This window comes from Grammomys surdaster, unplaced genomic scaffold, assembly GCF_004785775.1.
Source record: "Grammomys surdaster isolate TR1022 unplaced genomic scaffold, NIH_TR_1.0 126076, whole genome shotgun sequence".
In the NCBI taxonomy this organism is placed as follows: domain Eukaryota; kingdom Metazoa; phylum Chordata; class Mammalia; order Rodentia; family Muridae; genus Grammomys; species Grammomys surdaster.
In genome coordinates this window covers 2,377,109-2,397,509 of record NW_021620885.1, presented here as the reverse complement: position 1 = coordinate 2,397,509, position 20,401 = coordinate 2,377,109, and the positions used below count along the sequence as shown (strand labels likewise).

At 40.2% G+C, this 20,401-nt stretch overlaps 1 protein-coding gene across 1 annotated transcript; it reads right to left on the bottom strand.

Annotated features, from left to right (window-relative positions):
• Positions 1–4,559: 4,559 nt before the first annotated feature.
• On the bottom strand, positions 4,560–5,058 carry LOC114611057 (U1 small nuclear ribonucleoprotein C). Its single transcript, XM_028755722.1, has one exon. It carries the CDS (start codon positions 5,037–5,039, stop codon positions 4,560–4,562), a length of 480 nt encoding a protein of 159 aa, XP_028611555.1. The 5' UTR covers positions 5,040–5,058.
• Between the last annotated feature and the right edge of the window lie 15,343 nt (positions 5,059–20,401).

Below are 20,401 nucleotides of genomic sequence, written 5' to 3'. Positions count from 1 at the left end.
GTGTGCTCTATGAAGCAAGTAGTGCATGTGACCTATTTTATAGACTGTGTAACAGTTTCCAGGATCACTAAAATAGTAAATGACAGAGCTGATTTTTCAACCTGACCTGCCAGGTCCAAAGCCTACGAAATGCATGTTGGTCTTTGTAGATGTGGTTTTGTCTTTTTGCCCTGACCTCCATAAAATAAAGATAAGTTGTTTTCGTTTCAATAGTTGTTACTAAAAAATCATGTACCAAGAATCAGTCAGACTTAAAAGTGTTTTTCTGGTCAAATCTAATCCAGGAAGTAACACATCCCATAAGTTATAGCGCAGTGACAGTGACTCTGGAGAACACATACAGATATAATGATGAATAGATGTGTGGATTACAGGAAGTGATACTGCTTAGATGTACACACCGCCCAAAGGATCTGCACATCATTATAATTCTTACCAAAACACCAAAGTCATTCTTCTTGAACATTGAAAAAACTTGTATGGAACCACAGAAGACCCTTTGTCGCCAAACAGTTCTGAAGAAAAGGGGACAAACCTTGAGGCAATCTAGTGCCCGACTTCAACCCTACTGCTATATAAACCACACAGTATGTCACTGCCATTCAAACAGCTGCATTGAGAATGGTCCATGGGACATGTGATAGAGAACCCATGGGATGTGTGATAGAGAACCCAATAGGAAATCCGTATATCTACAGCCAGGTGGTTTTCTTCTCTTTTCATTTCTTTTCTTTTCCTTCTTTCTTCCTTTCTTTCCATCCCAAATCCTGCCCCCCTTCCAGTACCCTCTCACATCACTCCTTCCCCCACTCCCTCCTTTCGTCTCTGAGAGGGTACCCCCCCCCCGTATCTTTTCATTCTGGGGCATCTAGTCTCTGCAGGATTAAGTACATCTTCTTCCACTGAGGCCAGACCAGGCAGTCCTGTGCTACATATGTGCCAGGGCCTCAGACCAGCCCATGTATGCTCTTTGGTTGGTGGCTCAGTTTCTGGGAGCTCCCAGGGGTCCAGGTTAGTTGACACTGTTGTTGTTCTTGTGGGATTGGTATCTCCTTCAGGGCCTTCAATCCTTCCCCCAACTCTTCCATAGGGGTCCCTGACCTCCATCCAGTGTTTCAGCCAGATGATTTTCAACAAAGGCCACAAGAATACATATTGGAGAAAGAAAGTTTCTCCAATAAATGAGAGTAAGGAAGTTAGATATTTCCATGAGAGAGAAAGAAACTAGACGAATATCTGGTAATATATATCCTTTTTTTTTTTTTAAAAAATTTGGAGTTAGGGGTGTGGTTCAGTTAATAGAGCGATTAGGTAGCAACCATGAAATCCTGCTCCATACAAACTGGACATAGTGACCCACTGTGTCATTGCAGCCCTGGAAAGGTGGAGGCAGAGGATCAGTAGCTCAAAATTATCCTCAGATGCATAGCCAGCTTGGCTCTAGTAGGAGGTTGCTAGAAACCTTACAGGTGGGAGCCAGACTCTCTAGTGAAAGCTGTAGGATTGGCATATTGTAGTGGTTCACACCACTTTCACCATTGCAAGGCAATATTGGCAACACACTATGGCTAAGCAGTCTTCCCTAGAGACCGGGTCCTGCTGCTTAGCTGTGAGGCAGAGGCAAGTCATTTAATGTTTTCCAAGTGTTTCCTCATTTCTAAGTGTGGGTAGCATGATAATCTGTAACACACAGCTGTTGCTAGGATTAAAGAGGCAACACCTTTAAAATGTTTGTCTCAGCACTTTTCTCAAAATACATCCCAGATAAATATTTACTATTCTTGTAGTCACTCTTCTGGGTATGGTGAGACTTCTGGGTATGGTGAGATGGCTAGCAGGTAAAGGTTCTTGCTGACAAGACCTGATGATGACTTCAATCTTCAATATCTACATGATGGAAGAGAAGAACTAACTCCCACAAGTTAGCCTTTGACCTTCATAAGCATCTCATGGTACTGTGCACCCACCCTACCCACACCCACACCAAATAAAATATAACAAGAATGGCTAGTGTTTAATAAAGGGACTGGGGCTGTTGAAGTGGCCTCTGATATTCATTATGTCCATCAGTTTTCTCCCTTTGATTCTGAACCAGGGGCATTGGGCATCGGTCTTCTGGGGCCCCAGAATTGTATGAGAATCCGCAAGTCACCACACAAGAAACTGAGGGAACCCTATCCCCAGTTGGTTTTGATTGGTAAATAAAGTGGCCAATTGCTGGGCAGGGAGACAGAGGCAATACTTTTAGGATTCCAGGACCGAGGAAGGAGGGGAGGGACAGCCGCCATGCAAGGGAAGGAGAGGAGGCATCACGCCCAAGAAGTAAAGGATAGAGAGACAGGCGACATGTAAGAGCCAGGGAAGAGCGGCCCTACGACCCCACCTCCACTGGGACTAGGGCAGCAAAGATGGAATATAGATTTTAGTAAGCAATTCCTCAGGAATATGGGGCAGAGTATGTTAGCCATGTGGAAGTTTGAAAGTGGCCCAGCCATTGGGCTGTTAAAGGCTTATCAAAATATAAGGGCTGTGCGTGTCTTTCTCTCATTCAGGAATATAAAGCATTGGTGCTGGTATCAGGAATGCATCTACCAGCTACCACCAGGATTGATTTCAGTAGCACCAATTGGGTTCAACTTCCCAGTGCAGTAGGTGTTGGCCTTTTCTCAGAGAATTAAAACAACTGGTGGGAAAGGAAATGCACAAGAAATGATATAGCCAAGGTCAGCCAATCAGGAAGTTTTCCCTGGGTTTCTTAGCTCTTCTATTATGATGATAAACACCATGACCTAAAGCAACTTGGGTAGGGAAGGATTTAGTTCATCTTACAGCTCCCAGGTCACACCCCATCACTGAGAGAAGTCAGGGTAAGAATGCAAGAAAGGAACCCAAAGCAGAAGCCACAGAGAGGGACCACTTCCCATCTGCCCTTCTGGCTTGCTCAGTTTGTTTTCTTACATACCCTAGGCCCACCCGGTCAGGGATGGCTACCCCACAGTGGGTTGGGCCTGACTACATTCATCATCAGTCAATGTTACAGAAGCTGGACTAGTTAGGCTTGTGAAAAGGAACAGAACTGATAGAATGAACAAAAACTATAACATTTGTTATATTTAAAGAGAATTTCTTGGTGAGGATTGTGGTCTGGACAGTACGACTATATGCTGATGGAGAGGTCAAGGATCCTGTAGTTGTTTAATGCACAGAGATTTCTTAAAGAGTAGATGCTTTTCCGTGTGGGTCCCCACCCCTGATTGGCCCCTTTGGTCACTGTTTAAGAAAGTGCCCCATGGTTGCATGGAGGCATTCTCTCGATTGAGGCCCCTTCCTCTCTGATGATTCTAGTTTATATCAAGTTAACATCAAACTAGCCAGCACAGTCCCTGCATATTTGTTGCTGCCCTGACTCCTCTCCGTGATAGATGTAATCCATGAAGTAAAAATAAATTGCTTTTGTAGGTGGTGTTTTATCACAGCAATAGAAACCCTAAGACAATCCTCTTTGTGGTTGGAAATAAGCTCTAATATGTTGCTGTATCATTTTTTTCCCATACAAATTAATTGCCTAAGTGAAGAGGTGGTGATTCAAATCTTTTATTTCCTCTCTGGCTTTCAGAAAAACAATTTGAGTTTTAACTTTTTGAAAAATAAAATCAAAGTAACACACACATAGAGTAACAAAAAGAGAACACTTGAAAGGCCCATGACGAAGAGCAACAGCCTGAAACTCCCGTCTCACAGAAGCAGCCAGCTAAGCATTTTTATTTTCTGGTGATTATTTGCATGAGTAAATATGCTCAACCACTCTTTTATTGTTTGCTCAATTAAGCCACTGAGTTTTACTTCCTGCCTGAAAAGAAGAGGCTGAAGTCACAGTTTTCTGCAAATCAGTTCCCATGTCTTGTAAATTTTGTAAGTTAGGATCTTAGTTCTTCTGTTGCATACATTTGAATGTTTAATATCTTGTCCCCAGTCATCTTTTAAAATGCTTGCTTGTTTGATGAGCCTTATTTTCCTTCTACTACACTGGATCAGAATACCCAATAGCACCTTGTAGGCGTTGTCTAGGGAACAGCACAATGTTCTTCTGGGTTTCCACATCATGACCTCTGGGCTGTTGGAAGGCTAATTCTGCTTCGCTGTAATGAATATTGCTCCATGGATTCTCTTTCCATAGTTTCCATCCAAGTATGGCCACACTGTTTGTTTATTTGAACCAGGTCAAGAAGAAATACTTGGTTTCTTACAATTGTCTCGCGAACAGGTATGTTGTGCATAGAATAATAGAAGCTGCTCATTCTGGAACTTTTGCTGTTATTTCCTGTCTTGAGCCTGTTCTATTTTCTGTCATTTGTTTTTTTTTTTTTTAACTAAAACAGCTGACCATTTTATTTTCATGTTTCCCAATGTAAGTGAAAACAGCCCCTTCTGTATCACTTCTTCCTCTCTGTTATGAAGGAAGGTCCTGGCCATGCGTCTAGTAAGCACGCAGGCTCAGCACCAAGATCTCCTGGTGAAACAGCACAATACAAAACGATGAAGAGCGAGCGCTTCTGCTCTTATCTGTCTGGCCGGGTCATGCCGGGCCGTGTGGGCACCATCATCGGGCGGGCAGGAGGTCTCATCATGGGAGGCCCGGGCATCATGGGCATGTGGCCTCCCATGGGCGGTCTCATCCCAGGAGCTGGTCCCACAGGCATCATCCCAGGAGGAGGGGGGCCCATCATTGGCATCATGGGAGGGCCTCCCATGTGGGGTGCAGGCATCATGCCAGGCCGAGGAGGACCCGGGAGACTGGGGGGAGGCGGGATCATGGCCCCTGCAGGCGGAGGAGCAGAGAACGGAGCCGGAGGGATCTTTCCTTGTTGAAATGCAGCCGTTGTCTTGTCAATCAGGCTCTGGGCCTGCTCTTCCATCCATTTCTGGTAATAGTCTTTCACATTCTCTTTGTGTTTCCGACCACTGCAGTGTGTCTTCCTCACAGATGGGGAATCGTGGGTAAGATATGTATCACAGTAGTCACAGTAAAACTTAGGCATGATGCTCACAGGCCGTTGGCTACCCGGGTCCCCGCCGCCAGGAACTCGTCATTTGTTTTTAATAGGGCTTTGTTTTATCATTTCCCATGGACCCCATGTGGAGGCTTCTTTTATATGTGTGACTTTGCCTAGTGCTTTGAGTGTTCCAGGCAGATGCCTTACTTTTCTTCTCATTGGTTCTCCAGCATCATCAGATGGTGAACAGATCTGCATGCCTGTAGAGTCAGGATAGATAAAAAGGGAGGCAGTCTCCTGCAGAGGTGGCCTCCAAAAGTCAATATGCTAATGGCCATAGACACCTACCCTAACCACTCCAGACCTCATAGGCAGATCACTGAACCTTGAAGGAACAACCCTCTGCCTTTGTTTGAAAGGGGATAAAAATTCCCAGAAGAGAAGATTATCCGGAGAAGCTCTTCAGGGACACAGGGTCCATCAGCCCTTCCCAATTCTGGTTCTTTTCACAGAACTACCTCCACATTGCACTTGCCTCTCCCAAGATTCTTCCAAAAGTGTTAACATGCTCTTTTCACACGGCAGCATTACAGTGTCTTACGCTCACTTCTTTAGACCACCAACAGGCTGTCTTCCTTTTCAGTTCTCTAGGTATTTCTCAAAATAGTTCAATCACTGATGTAACTTGTTTTGTTTATTCTTTACTGCTGTCTTGTAGGAATTCAGGGAGAAAGAGAAAAATGAAGGGCTTATTGAAAATGTGCTATGTGATACAGGCATCTTGCAATATATAAATGTACCAAGGTTTTGCAAAATTGTGAACTACTGTCTAGTATAAGAAACTCTAACATTCTTTGGAAATTTCAAGGGGATGGGGACAGAGCTGAGTGCTGCCTGGGATTGATCCATTGCCCATATAAACCAGGTATGGTCACACATACAATTCCCACGTGTAGGTAGCGAAGACAGGGAGATCAAATGTTCAAGGCCGTTCTCAGCTACATGGTGAGGCCAGCCTGGGACACGTGAGATTTTGGGTAGAAAAAAAGAAAAAGGAAGAAAATAAAATTTAAACCGGAATTTCAGCCTTTCTTGTATTGATCTCAAAAATGAGAAAAATCATCTTGTGTAACTATCACTGGCCTGGTCTGTTAGGTGCAGTTTTAAGTCAGGCATTCTACTGAATGCGTCTGGTTAAAACACATGCACACACACACACACACACACACACACACACACACAATTGTAAAGCTCTTCGAAGGCAGGATCTCAGTTGAAATGGAAAACTTCACAGGAGGCAAAGAATCGAGGGGTGGAAGAGGGTAATGAATTCGGAGGCGGCTGTAGAACTTCCGGGATCCGAAAAATGAGCACCACTTCCAAAAACTCTAATTTCCCTCTGAATGTCATGACTGAGTTTATGATAATTACCTCTTTAGGGAAATGGTTCTACTTTCTGACTATAATTAGCTCCAAGGATATTTCCCCAGGTTCAGTTTGCCTCTGCCCTTTGTGCTTGTTTTACTGTTCTTCAGCCCTCTTCAACGTGAAGCCTGTTTCCCTCCCCAGTTAGATCTCCTTAAAGAGTTCCTCTTTAATCTAAACAACTCATAGCTACTTGACTTCTCATGGAAGGTTTTCCTCTCCTATAAAGAACCTTTGCTTGTGCTCTGCATTTATGGCTTCTCTTATTATTTTGCCTCCAGAACTAAAATTTCAAACAATTTATAAGCAAATCATTTCTCCAAAGACAAAACAGCCCCCTGGCCATTAGAAATCCTTTGCATCACCCTTCATCACAGCTGCATGAGTCCCTTTGTAGCGATGTGCATACTGCTTAGTTAGGGTTTACTGCAGTGAACAGATTCCATGACCAAGACAAGTCTTATAAAGGACAACATTTAATTGGGGCTGGCTTACAGGCTCAGAGGCTGGTTCAGTCCATTGTCATCCAGGCAGGCATGGTGCCGGAGGAGCTGAGAAGTCCACATCTTCATCTGAAGGCTGCTGGCAGAATACTGACTTCCAGGCAGCTAGGATGAGGGTCTTAAAGCCCATACCCACAGTGACACACCATCTCCAACAGGGCCACACCTCCAAATAGTGCCACTCCTTGCATATACAAACCATCATACACACTGTTAAAATGTCTCTTGGGATGGGTTCCAAAGGCAATATTAAGAATCATAACTTGTCTATAGCTTCTTTAAACTCTTTTTATCTATACATTTTGGTAGTTTCATATTGTCAACTAACAAGACCAAAACAATTCATGAAAACTCTAGGCTCAATATCCGTCCGTCTCTCATCCATCCATCAGTTCCCCATCTATCTACTCGTTCATCTGTCCATCTATCCACACAGTACCAACTGTCTATCAGATACTTTCCTTGTCACTATGAAGCCATACAGAATTAAAAGCAAACAGAGAGCCTGCTTTTGTGGTACTAGCAATGTAACCCAGGGAAAAATTTTAAATATGGTACTTGGAGAGAAAGTGTAGGTCGGATTATCCCCAGTGGAACTGGAGATATTTAAGAAAGCTTGGTTGAGAACAGAGATGCGATTCACAGATATATCTATTTGTGTGTATGTGTGTAAGTAATATTCAAGAGGTGTTTTAGATTTCAAACATTGGTTCTTTTATATAAATAGCTTTATATAGATAGCTTTTATATAGATAGCTTTATTGCTATCTATATAATTCACAGATCATGGAACTCCACAATTTAAGGCAAACAATTAAATGCTTTTTAAATATGCTATATGATTAATTTTTAAAATTATGGTTTAAAATACTTAAAACATTGAACTTTTAAAAAAGGTTCATTGAATTTATATATATATATGAGAGCTCTATCTGCATGTACACCTGCATGTCAGAAGACGGCATCAAATTACATTATAAATGGTTATGAGCCATCATGTGGTTGCTGGAAATTGAACTCAGGACCTCTGGAAGAGCAGATAATGCTTTTAACTGCTGAGCCATCTCTCTAGCCCTGAAATATTTAACTTCTTGATTTTGGCTTTTTTGGAAGATTTTTTGAAGGCAGGATCTTATGTAGTCCTGGCTGTCTTCAAATTTGATATGTGGCCAATATGACTTTAATCCTTCTTCTGTGTACAGCTGGGATTATTGTAGGTGTGTGCCACCATGCCTAGATTCTTACATATATGATTTATCAGCAATGTTCTTTCTCAGGATGTTACATAGTCACCATTGCTGTTTGCAAACGTACACTACTGCAAACTGATTCTCCTTGCCTATTAGGCAGTAGCATCTCATTCCCTTCACTCACAGTCCGTTGGAGCCTCCATCGTGCTTTCTGACTGCGGAGTTGCCTAGCTAGGTATCTCTTGTAAATGATCACATAATAGGGATGCTTTTATGCATGAATTATTTCACTTACCTAATGCTTACAAGGCTTATTAATACTGTTTCATATGTTAGATTATAGATGAGTAATATATGTGTGTTGTACATGCACTGTGCACTTGGCTTCTTCCACTTTTTAGCCATTATGGATAATGCTGCAGTGGACACTTGCAAGACACATACCTGCCTTTTGTCTCTGGGTTATATCTGTGCTCATGGGTTGTATTGCCAGGCCATATGGTTATTCTGTTTCTGGACTTTGAGAAAGTACTAAATTAGTATAGCCCCATTATACTGTTCTATCAGAACTATAAACATTATAATTCTGCATTTTAACCAATGCTATTTTTATTTAGAAAAAAGTATTTATTCTAGTATGTGTGAATATTTCTACCCTTTGAAGAAAACAATGAATGAAGAAAACTATATAATACCCAGGACATCTAATTTCTTTCTTTCTTTTTTCTTTTTTTTTTCAGTTTTGCATTTTTGGTTTTTTGGGTTTTTTTTTTTTTTTTTTTTTTTGAGACAGAGTTTTTCTCTGTGTAGTCCTGGCTGTCCTAGAACTCACTCTGTAGACCAGCCTGCCTCTGCCTCCCAAGTACTGGGATTAAAGGTGTGCACCACCACTGCCTGGTGACATCTGATTTCTTGATGTCCATGCCTACAGTTTCTTTGATGTGTGTGCACTAGGGTTTGAAGCCAGGGCCTCACATGCCAGACAAGTGCTTTAACTCTGAGCTACACTGCCAGCTTAACAACTTTTTTCTTCAACAACTTAAAGACTTTTTATATGTATTTATTCTTTATGAATACACATACAACAACTCAGAAACAAGTGGAGGTCAGAAGGCAACTTGCAGGAGTTGGTTCTTTTTCTTCAGCATGTGAGTCCTGGGGTTGAACTTAGGTCGTCAGCCTTGCAGCCCAGTGTATGGTTCTAGCCATCACCATGGGTACAGTGCTCCCCAGTGTTTTCTTTACCTGACGATTTTGACTTTTAATATCTTCCTATTTACTTTTTGGTCACTGAATATTTTCTTTGCAAGGATATATGTTCAGTTCCTTTAACCATTTTTAAATGGTTGTCATTTTCTTATTGACATATGAGTATTCTAGTAGAGGTAGTTCTAATGCCAGGATAAGAAGCAAGCATCTTGAAAGCAGGTTTTCCTGATCCCAGTGAAATAGAAGCTACCAGAATATGCCCTGGGAAACATCTGTGGATTTTCTAGGACTACAAACATTTGTGGGTGTTAATTTCTTTAAGACGTTTAAGCTTTGTCCTGTAGCTCATGCTAGCTTCAAAGTTCCTATTGAGCCCAAGCTGGCCTTGAATTCATGATCCCCAGACCTCAGTTTCTTAGATGGCTTTGAACTCATGATCCTCAGGTCTTGGTTTCCTAGGTGTAAGCATTACCATTGTGCTGACTTCTTTTAGGGATTCTAAAGGAAATGAAGTGACCAATTCTGCAACATGAAAGAACCTAAATTAATTCAAAGCAGTATTCAAAGGCAAGTTTTATTGTGTTTTATCACATATTTACTATTACCCTGCACAATTCTTTTCATAGGCTTTAGAATTATTGTGGTTTATGTTTATTTCTTTCATAAATATTTGTATCTATTTCATACACACACACACACACACACACACACACGTTTGGTTAGATTCATTGAGTATAATATTCTCCATGTATACCACTCTTTGACCATTGGCAACTTTGATTTATGTCAAATCAGATCATATTTGATTAATGCCAAAGGCATTCAAGGTTATTAATTATAAATACTACTTGAGATTTATGAAACAGCTTCTACAAGCAAAGCACTCTTCAGGTAGTAATTTTTTATATTACAGAATTGTCCTGAGAGATATCGTTATTATTATATTTGTCCTGATGTCAGACTCCATAAAGTACTCACTTGACATAAATGTCTAATGTGATATGAGTTAATTAGGCAGATCCTTTGCATTTTTGCTTGTTTCTCTGGGTACTCTCTTGGCAGATGTTTTTCAAAAGCAATATATCAATTATTACTAAAACTTGATGAATTATACTCTGTGTTAGAGAAACCATGAATAAAAATCTGCCCTGTGGCAACTGACTAAATGAAGAAGACTATTATTATTATTATTATTATTATTATTATTATTTTAAAAGCAAATGTCTTGAGAAATTATTAGCTTCTTTAGAATACTCTCATTTTCAAGTAGATTATTTGGACACACAACAGTGGAACAAACTAATGGATATGTAGGCCAAAGGAGTGCTAGGCATCATGGGAACTGGGTGCTAATTGAAACCCTGACAGGAACTTCAATGATTCATGGGCAGCTCTCCTTTTTTTTAAAAAAAAAATAATTTAATTTAATTTTTATTGGATATTTTATTTATTTATAATACAGATGTCATCCTCTTTACCCATTTCCCCTCCCTAGAACCCCCTATCCTATACCCCCTCTTCCTTTATGCTTTCATACTATTTTGATTACATGCATGTATTAAGGTCAGTTCTAGGTTGAGGATCTAGCAATACAATAGATACAAATAGTCAAGGAGCAAGCAATACAATAAACACAAATAGTGAAAGAAAAAACAAGGCATTAAACCCAGTTACGTGAACACTCCCGTAAAGGCTTATCAGGATGACCAAAGTTTCTGACCCTACTTCCCTATCCTAGCCTAAGGTTGTTTTCATGTCTGAAGCCTACTTCCTTGTTCTAGACTAAAATTAGATTCCTGTCACTTTGTTCTAGACTAATATTTAGATTCCTGCCTGAGATTACTTCTTTGTTGTAGCCTATGATTTAGATTCCTGCCTCAAATTACTTCTTTGTTCTAGTCTAATGTCAAATTCCTGCTTGAAGTCTACCTCCTTGTCCTTAGCGCATGTCAGATTCTTGCTAAGCAGCCCCAAAAGCTCTCCACTTCTTCCTCTTTTTTATTTCATTAACAAGACTGAGCCTGTCTTAAGTTGTTCTGACAAGAATGCCTTTCTTGTTGGTCATGGAATATGCATTATCAAAGGCAATGCACTTCTGTCTTAGGTTGGTAAGGCTCTGTGCAGAATCTTAGCCATCCTTGGCTTGCAAGCCTGTTAATTTAATAACTCTGTCTGGGGGTCCATTTTCAGAGTTAAGCCATGTACTTTGGCTCCCAACATGTTGATGTTGTTAAAAATAAGCTTTAACATGATGAGCAGGAATAAAAGTATTCCCAGGACAAGAAGGGCTAGCCTGATCAAGCTATATATGATGGGCAGCTCTCCTAACTTAGGAAATTTATTTATACAGCTTGGGGTTCATGCTAGGATAGTTCTGTAAAGTGAGAGATTATAGTAGGAATGAAGCCCCCAAACTATCCATTCTCTGGCTTAACTTTTTAAAAATGTAAATTGTAAATCTTTTAAATCTTTAGTTCTTTCTTTTTTTCTGAAATGGTGGATTACATTACAAACTTAGAATACTAACTTCCCTTCAGAGAGCTCAGGAGGTCTAACAAGTGGCCCCTGTCAGAAGGGATTCTACCTGAGTGTGAGTAGCTGTTTTTCTAAGCTAAGCAAGATTGTGTGGATGCTACACGTGGTTCAAGTTACACCTTCAGGGACCACAGAAGTTTAACTTCACACACACACACACACACACACACACACACACACACACACTGACATTTTAGAGAACATTTCTCTAGATCTCTGTGGTAGAATTCCAAGATAGCCCTTAAGGTTTGTACATCCTGATCTAGGGCTCGCTGCAAGTGTCATTCCCTCCCCTGCATATGATCTGAATCTATGGGTACAGATTGGGTGTCATGATGGTGACACTGTCTTACTATAGAGCAAGGGAGAGTGTAGATCCAGCTAAAGTTTCTAATTCTGTGGGCTGTGAATTTGTGAGAGGAAGCATACCCTTGAAGAACTAGGCTGGACCTGGGGAGTCCACAGGCAGATGCCAGCTGACACTCTCTCCTTGATTTCAAACAGGCAGACAGCCATGTTATGAAATGGTTCTGAAGGAGGATGTTCTGTCAATGCTGAGGTCCTTAGTCTCAGAACCTGAAATGAATTGGGAATATGGCTCTGAATATCAGTCAACATCACTCCCTACCAATACTTTAATTCTATTCAGGTGAGACCCTGAACAAAGGATCTAGTTATCTGACAGAGAGATTCTAATCCAAAGGAACTTAGCTAATAAATCTATTTTCTGAAAAGTCATTGCAACTTCATGTGACTGGTTATAATGAGATAGAAAAGCAGCAAAGCATCCATGAAAGATTAGTGAATAGAATACATATTTCAAATAAAGAAATATGTAAAGAAATTCAATTGTTTTTGAAGAACAATTTCTATAAAAGCACACAAGGGAGTTTGGAGGGTGCTACTGTTTTGTATACCAATTGCAAGGGGTGGGGGACACAATTTATACATATGCTAAAATTCTCAGAACTATAAACCAAAGTAGAAAAAAATTTACCTTAAGATAATAGTTATCAAATGTGATAACTTTAGATCAAGATTTAATAGACTTACATCCTCAGATTTTTAACAAGTTTGTCATTTCTGTCTGCCTGAGAGTATAGTATTTGTATGTGTTTATGTTGGTGTGTACATACGAGTATACACACATATGTGTGCATGCACATAGAGTCAGAGGTTAATGTGGGGGTCTTCCTCAATTGCTCTCCAACTCATTCTGGGGGACAAAAATCTTTCACTGAACCCAGAGCCTATTAGTTTGGTTAGACACCTGGCCAACGACCCATGACTTATCTCTACTCCTTCAGAACTAGGGTTGCAGATACCGGCTGCTATGGCCAATTCTTAGTAGGCACCAGGGATCCAAGCACAAGTGGTCCTCACACCTCTCCCTAGAACCTGTAAGTATTTTTATAACAAAACAGACAAATACTTATGTAATTGAATTGTACCAAAATCATGAGTACATGCTAAGCTTAGGGATAAATTTACTAAGGTGTATGCTACATATGCAGTTGTAACATATATTTCTATGTAGTGTTGGTTGTAACCAAGAGGGAGGGGGATACCAGAGATTTCAGGATGGAGAAATGTTCAATGTCATCCACCAGCAACTAATGCATATTTTGTGCTTCCAGGTGATATATTATATGAAAAATACAACCACATATTCTTCCTATGCACTACAATACAGCTAAGAATACAAACTTGAATGACATCAACAAAAACAGGCACAAAATGAACACTTTAACAGTTTAAACAGGGATAGTATTTTCATAATGTCCTTAGTGGCTTACTTCTACAAAGCCAGTATTTAAGAAGCTGACTCAGGAGTCCCATGAATCGAAGTCTAGCCTGGACTACATAGCAGAGTTTGAAGCCAGTCTGGCTTATGGAGGCAGACCCTGTCTCAAAAATCCTCATTAATTAAAGTCTTTGAACAGCAAAGGGCTATGGACACACTCCTGATTAAAGACGGATGAGTAAACATGACTCTTACATGGGATGTATGTATTCCTAGATTCCATCCTGAGCTGGAGAAGATGCTTTACACTCTGTGGGCAGCACCAACATGGGCTTTCTGCATTTGGAATTGTTCGAATCCTTGCTGTAGCAGCTCTGAATCTGTACAATTCTGTTTGGGTCTTTGCTTCTTCTTTAGAAAATAGAGATAACTAAGCCAACTTTTACAGTGATAAAATTCACTTAGCCAAAGTTCCTGATGTAGAGTGAACCCTCAGTAAGTGTCTCATCCTCCATAAGAAGAGCAACTTAGCAGTGTCTGCTTTGTTCGTTCATGTGAATCCAAATGATCGCAAAATGATCCTATTGGAAAGATGAGCCCTTCCCCTGAGTAAGTCTCTTAACACTGGGATCCACTTAAGGCTGGTGCTCAAGTGGCCTGACTTTTAACGCAGCACTGTAATGATTTGTGTTGGACAGTACATCTAATGACAGTCCAGCCATGCCATTTGATAATTTACTGCCAAACCTAGTTTGGATAATTTTCAGAGGCCACCAACATGATGCTGAACACCCTTAATAAGACATGACACAAACCCAGCAAGCTAATTTGTCTTAATATAAAAACTGTCTTTTGTGTGCTATAAATAGAAGTATTCGAGAAAAAAAAGTTCTTCAGAAAGATGAGCAAAATCCCAGTGAATATGAGATTGAGTTAGAATCTGAATGACCATATTCTGTAACTGGTTCTGAGGATTCTTTGAAGAAACTACTGAAGAAACCACGTCGCCAACCCGCAATTCCTTTAAGGCAGAAGAAATCAACCCCTCAACCTGATCCTATGCATCCCTTGTGGTTCAGATTTATTCTGTTCTAGAAAGCATCTCAGACTTATTTGCAAAGATAGAAACTTGGGGACATATTTTTTTTAAAAACGTATCATTTTACAAATAAATTCACTAGTATAATATTCAACATGTACAGAAGCAACTCAAAGAAAGCCCCACCTTGAGTCCTGGCATCTACACCAACCAGTGTGCCTTTCTGGACAAGTCAATGGTAATAAATTTCTGGAATATCTTTCTAAGGATATTTTGTATATACCCAGCAAATATTAATATATTTCATGTCTGTCCTTTGTAGATGGTAGTTAACTATATACACTGCCATGATTTTCAACCAACAATATATCTTGAAGATATTTTCTTATCAGTGCCTAAGACAATTCTCATTCTTTTCTAGGGTTGATTTAATTTGAGATTGTACCATTACCTAAGATCTCATCACTATTAGATTTAGGTGATTTTCCATCAAGCACTTGGAAGAATTGCTACCATAAATACCCTGGTATGTGTGTCAATTTTCGAATACTTCAACTTTCAGAAGGGCAATTACGGGGCCAAAGAAAGTCCATTTGCACATATGGTAGTTATCATAAAATTGTTTTTGGTAAATGTGGCACCAGTTTATCTGTTTATCTCATCCTATAATATAGAAATGTGTCTGTTGATGTTGATCTTGCCATAATTTTGGCAATCTGGTAGACAAAAAAAGCATTTCAATCAGATTTTCTTTGTATTTCTCTTTTTAAAGAAGATTGACCATTATCTTACATGTTCATGGCTCACTCTCCCCCTGTAAAGTGTAAATGTCCATGTGGGGACCAGAGGAGAGCTTGTGAGAGTTGGTTCTCCTCCATATGGGTTGCAGGGGTTTAACTCAGGTCATCAAGCTTGGCAAGAAGTGCCTTTACCTGCCAAGCTGTCTCACCGCAAGCAAATTCATATACTTTGCACATTTATTTTTCTAGTGTTGTGGGTCCTTTCTGTTTTTATCTTACAAACTCTATATATTATTAGGAAAACTCATTTTTGGCTCGTTATAGAACCTGTAATTATTTTCCATGTTTATTATTATATGCTTCTTTATGTGATCTGTTTTAAAATACATTTTATTGAGGTATATAGCATACATACGAAACATAGTTGAGTTGGTTGTTTACAAAGTGAAAATCCATATAACACCACCCATATGAAGATATTTTAATACCTGCAATCATAGCTTGAATCACAAGTAATGCAAAAATATATCCTTCAAAAACAAGAATCCTGTTTAACTATTGGAGACTATGAACAATTAACATTGAAAGTCTTGTTAATTATTATTTAGTGGAATGGTCTTTGAATGGTGACCCTGAAAGGCTATATTTTGTAGAGGAACAGGAAGTGAACATGATTTGGGGAGGTTAGATTATAAATTTTACGTCAATTTGTTCTTCTTTGAGTGACAGGAAGGGAGCCTTGTGGAGTGTTAATTTTTAGATGGAGTTAGAAAAGTGACTCATTCTGCTCTTGGAGCAAAGCTCTAAGGATGTTCCAGTATACCCCAATTCACTGCTGATTCCTGATGCGCTTAATTCCAGTATACCCCAATTCACTGCTGATTCCTGATGCGCTTAAAATAATGTGGACACTTTTCTTGTTTAGGTCAATGATTTATTCAAATGTTCATGTCCTTTGAACATTCTAATGGCTGTCCCTTGAAATCTCTTCAGATTCAGTACCAAGGGCGTTTAGCAGCCCTATGCTAGGGGATAAATTCAAGGCTGAACACACAGCATCCAAAAGGCTTTGTCAAATGTCTTGGTTTAAAAAGCTGGGAAGAAAGTCTGACCCCAGAAAGTAGCTAATGTTTATTGAGAACAAAATCTTCCTCGAATAAACACATAACAGCCACAGTATGAGGTGATCATGTTGTATCTTGCTTTTCTATAACTTCATGTTTATAGGTATACTTTTTATTTGTTATTTTATTTATTTACATTTCAAATGTTATTCCCCCTTCCCAGTTTCCTCTCTGCAACCCCCCATCCAACCTCCCTTCCTGCTTCTATGAGGGTGGTTCCCTACCCACTTACCCACTCTGACCTCTCCACCCTAGCGTTTCCCTGTGCTTGGGCATCAAGCCTTCACAGGACCAAGGGCCTCCTTTTCCAATGATGATAGATAAGGCCATCCTCTGCTACATATGCTGCTGGAGCCACAGGTCCCTCCATGTGTACTCTTTAGTTGGTGGTTTAGTCTCTGGGAGCTCTAGGGGGTCTGGTTGGTTGATATTGTTGATCTTTCTATAGGGTTGCAAACCCCGTTTATGGATATTTTAGGATATAAAACAACGAGCTAAATAATGTAATACATTATGACATTAACTAATGTAAAATGTTATGACATTTTGTACATCTGTGTCATTGTACATTGCTCATATATGCCTCACTGCAGCCCCACCCTTGTCTCTCCTCCTTTTAACCTCCCTTTCCTACACAGACCCTCTTTCTTCTTCCATGTAGACCTTCAGATCCACCTACTTTCCTACAAATGTCATAGCTTCCTCCTTTGCAGTGGAATAGGACTCCATGTGCACATACCCTGTTCTCTTTATTCATTTGTTGAAGAGCATCTAGGCTGGTTCCATATCCTGGCTAATGTGATAGAACAGTGACATTGCAAGTGTCCCTGTGGCATGTGACTTAGATTGCTTTGGGCAAATATTCAGGACTGGCATGGCTGGATCATACAGTAGTTAGATTTAATTTTTTTAAGTGCATACGTGTGTGTGTGTGTGTGTGTACTTAAACTTCTTTGAGGAACCTCTCTGATTCCCACAGTGTCTGCACTAGCTTATGCCCTCACTAGCAGTGTGTAAGGTCCCTTTCCTCCCACATCCTTGAGAGTACTTACTGCCATTTGTTTTCTTAGGCTAGCCATTCTGACTAAGGTGATATGTGATCTCAATGTACTTTTAATAACTTCTTAGTTTTTATTTTTTGGCAAAGTCTCTCTATGTAGCTGTGGGTAGACATTACTTCACTATGTAGATAGGCTGGCTTTGAGCTCAGAAAGATATGCCTGCTTCTGCCTCCTGGGTGCTGGAATTAAAGGTATACACCACTGTACCTATTAGTGTGATTGCATTTTTGAGGGGAAACTTCATACCTTCCCAGATTAGAAGTTCCTAAATTTATAGCAGAAAATCTCATACAAGTTCTGAAACCAGGTAGTACAAGTAGACTGTCTGCGTTTCTGGCTTGCCTGGATTTACAATCACCAAGGAAACTGATAAGAGACACTTAGGTATGTCTTTGAGGGAGTTTCCAAAGAGCACAAACTGAGGAAGAATTTGAGCAGCCCTGTCTTGTGAGCTGGGAACCTGGGGATTATAAAAGGGAAAGGGGTCACGTAGCAGAAGGCCAGTATTCCCTGTCTCCACTTCCTGTCAACCATGAAGATTCTCTACCATGCGGTCTTGCCTCTGTGACACACATGGGTCAGCCATGGTGGCACTCATGGGCTGAACACTCTGAAACTGAGCCCCCCAATTCTTCCCGTGAATTGTTTTGTCATATAAGTGGTCATCAAGATGAAAAGAGTAACACACTGAGTTGTATCTTAGGCTGATCCTATAAGGAAACTTGTTAAATCTATGAGTTTAGGTGGGTGCATTGTGCTGACATATGTAACAAGCACACATTGTGTGACATTAGCTGTCATCATGTGTCCTTTTATAATGTTTTCACCAAAATGTAAAACCAGAAAGTCAAGGGCATAAAGAGTAATAGAGACTAGAAAGCATCAAGCGCGTGACAGTTTCTACCGACAGGGGAAGGGCGCCCCCTGCTGGGAGAGAACATCAGCTGTCCATGCCTTATGCCAAGCAGAATGTGAAATAACAGGATTCTGAAACTCTCTCTTCATCCCGAGGAGAACAAGAAGAGCACGATCCTCATGGTCAGTATTCAGATATGTAGCCTGTGCGAGGCTCTCCAGATAGCCCAGAGCATCTTGCAAACTTCAGTTAGAATAGAGCAAGCATTGACTTTTTCAAGGCTAATTCTGTATTCTGGAATACCCATCTCATCTTAGCAGAAACTGATCAAGGGCTAATGTCTCATTGAATACAAAGACAACCTTTTCTTTTTAATCTTTCTTTGATTTTATAGTATCCCACTTCTTTTTTTTTTCATTCACAGAGTTGAGAATCCTTGGCCTTACATTCAAAAAGGCAGTAAGGCAAGGGCAATCCCGAAGGGTCATCTGCTTTGATTTTAGTTCTGACCATAACAACGTACACGTCATGTTAGACATTTGTCACAGTCCCATTCAATGGCTTCTAAGTACCCAATATGATGGGCATTTTCCATTTTACCCTGAAATACAGTTCACTGACCACCAATCTGGTTAGTGTATACCTCCCAAGTAAGCTCAAGTCTGATAACCCACAGCTTCCCTCAGTGTCAGCCTATTTATCAAAGCCAGTGGGAGGTCAGAGAAAGAAAAGACCCGCAGAGGGATAGAAAGGGAGGTAAGATGAGGCCACCAGAGGCTGTACTGAACTTTTCTATGGCTTCTGCTTCTTCTGGGCCAATAAAGATGGAGGGTAACTGGAATCTAAGTTATTTGAATGTGTGGCTGATATGCTTCTAGAAACAGAATATAAGCTCTGATATTACATCACTGAGGGATAGACCTAGCTACCCCCAGCTAAATACAGTTTTCTGTGTATTTATCTAGGGTCTTGCATGGATATAATTGCCACAAGCCAATACAGAATTCAAATGAATTCAGATTTTTTTCTAATATGTTGATCATGCTGAGCCAGAGTCTCATTTTCAAACTAGTCTACTAGCAAATGGAAAATAGTTAAAATGCTCAATTTATAATCAGAATGCAAAGTCAAAAGGTCAGAAATGTGTTTTATAAATGAGAAAAATAACTATGTCTGGTACCTTTTTAAAGCTATTTTTAAAATTTAAAATTGTTTTTTACTGAAAAAATTTTTTTATATGTTCTGATCATAGTTTCTCCTCTCCTAAGTCCTCCCAGATCCTTCCCATATCCGTACTCCACCCAACCTTATTTCTATCTAGTAAAACAGACAAAAGAAAATCAGAAGAAGAAATACAAGAAACACAACACACAATAAAAACAAAAAATTGGAAACCATAATAGATAAGCAAAAGACCATTAAGATAAAGAACAAAAAACCAAACAAACAAAAAACCAAAGCAGCGTGAGAGAAAACGTCTACAAAATACACTGAGTTCATTTTTGTGTTGCCTACCTAATGCTGGGCATTGGGCTATCCATATGTGTGGTTAATGCACTCAACGAGTCTCCGTTGGAGGAGAAAACTCATTCTTCCTTTGCAAGTGGATGCCAATTGCAGATAGTTTCTTGGTTAGGAAGAGGAGCCAGTGACATCTTCCCCCTCCCCCTGCCCCCCTCAGTGCTGGGACCCTATTTGGCTTGAACGAGATGAGACCTGGTGCATTCTGCCAAAATCTCTGTGGAGATTTTGACTGTTGTGCATCAGTCCTGTTGTGTATAGAGGACAACATTTCTTTGGAGTCCTCCATCGCCTCTGGCATTTATAGTTTTTCAGCTTCCGTAGAAGTACCCAATTAATCATTCAAATTGATCCTGGCAGCAGCGGCAGGTTCCTGTTACCCGCCCCAATGTTCTGAGTTCCCGAATGAAAGACACACACACACACACACACACACACACACACACACACACACACACAC

Excerpts from the sequence above, each read along its gene's own strand:
- LOC114611057 (XM_028755722.1), bottom strand. The coding sequence starts at position 5,039 with ATGCCTAAGTTTTACTGTGACTACTGTGATACATATCTTACCCACGAT.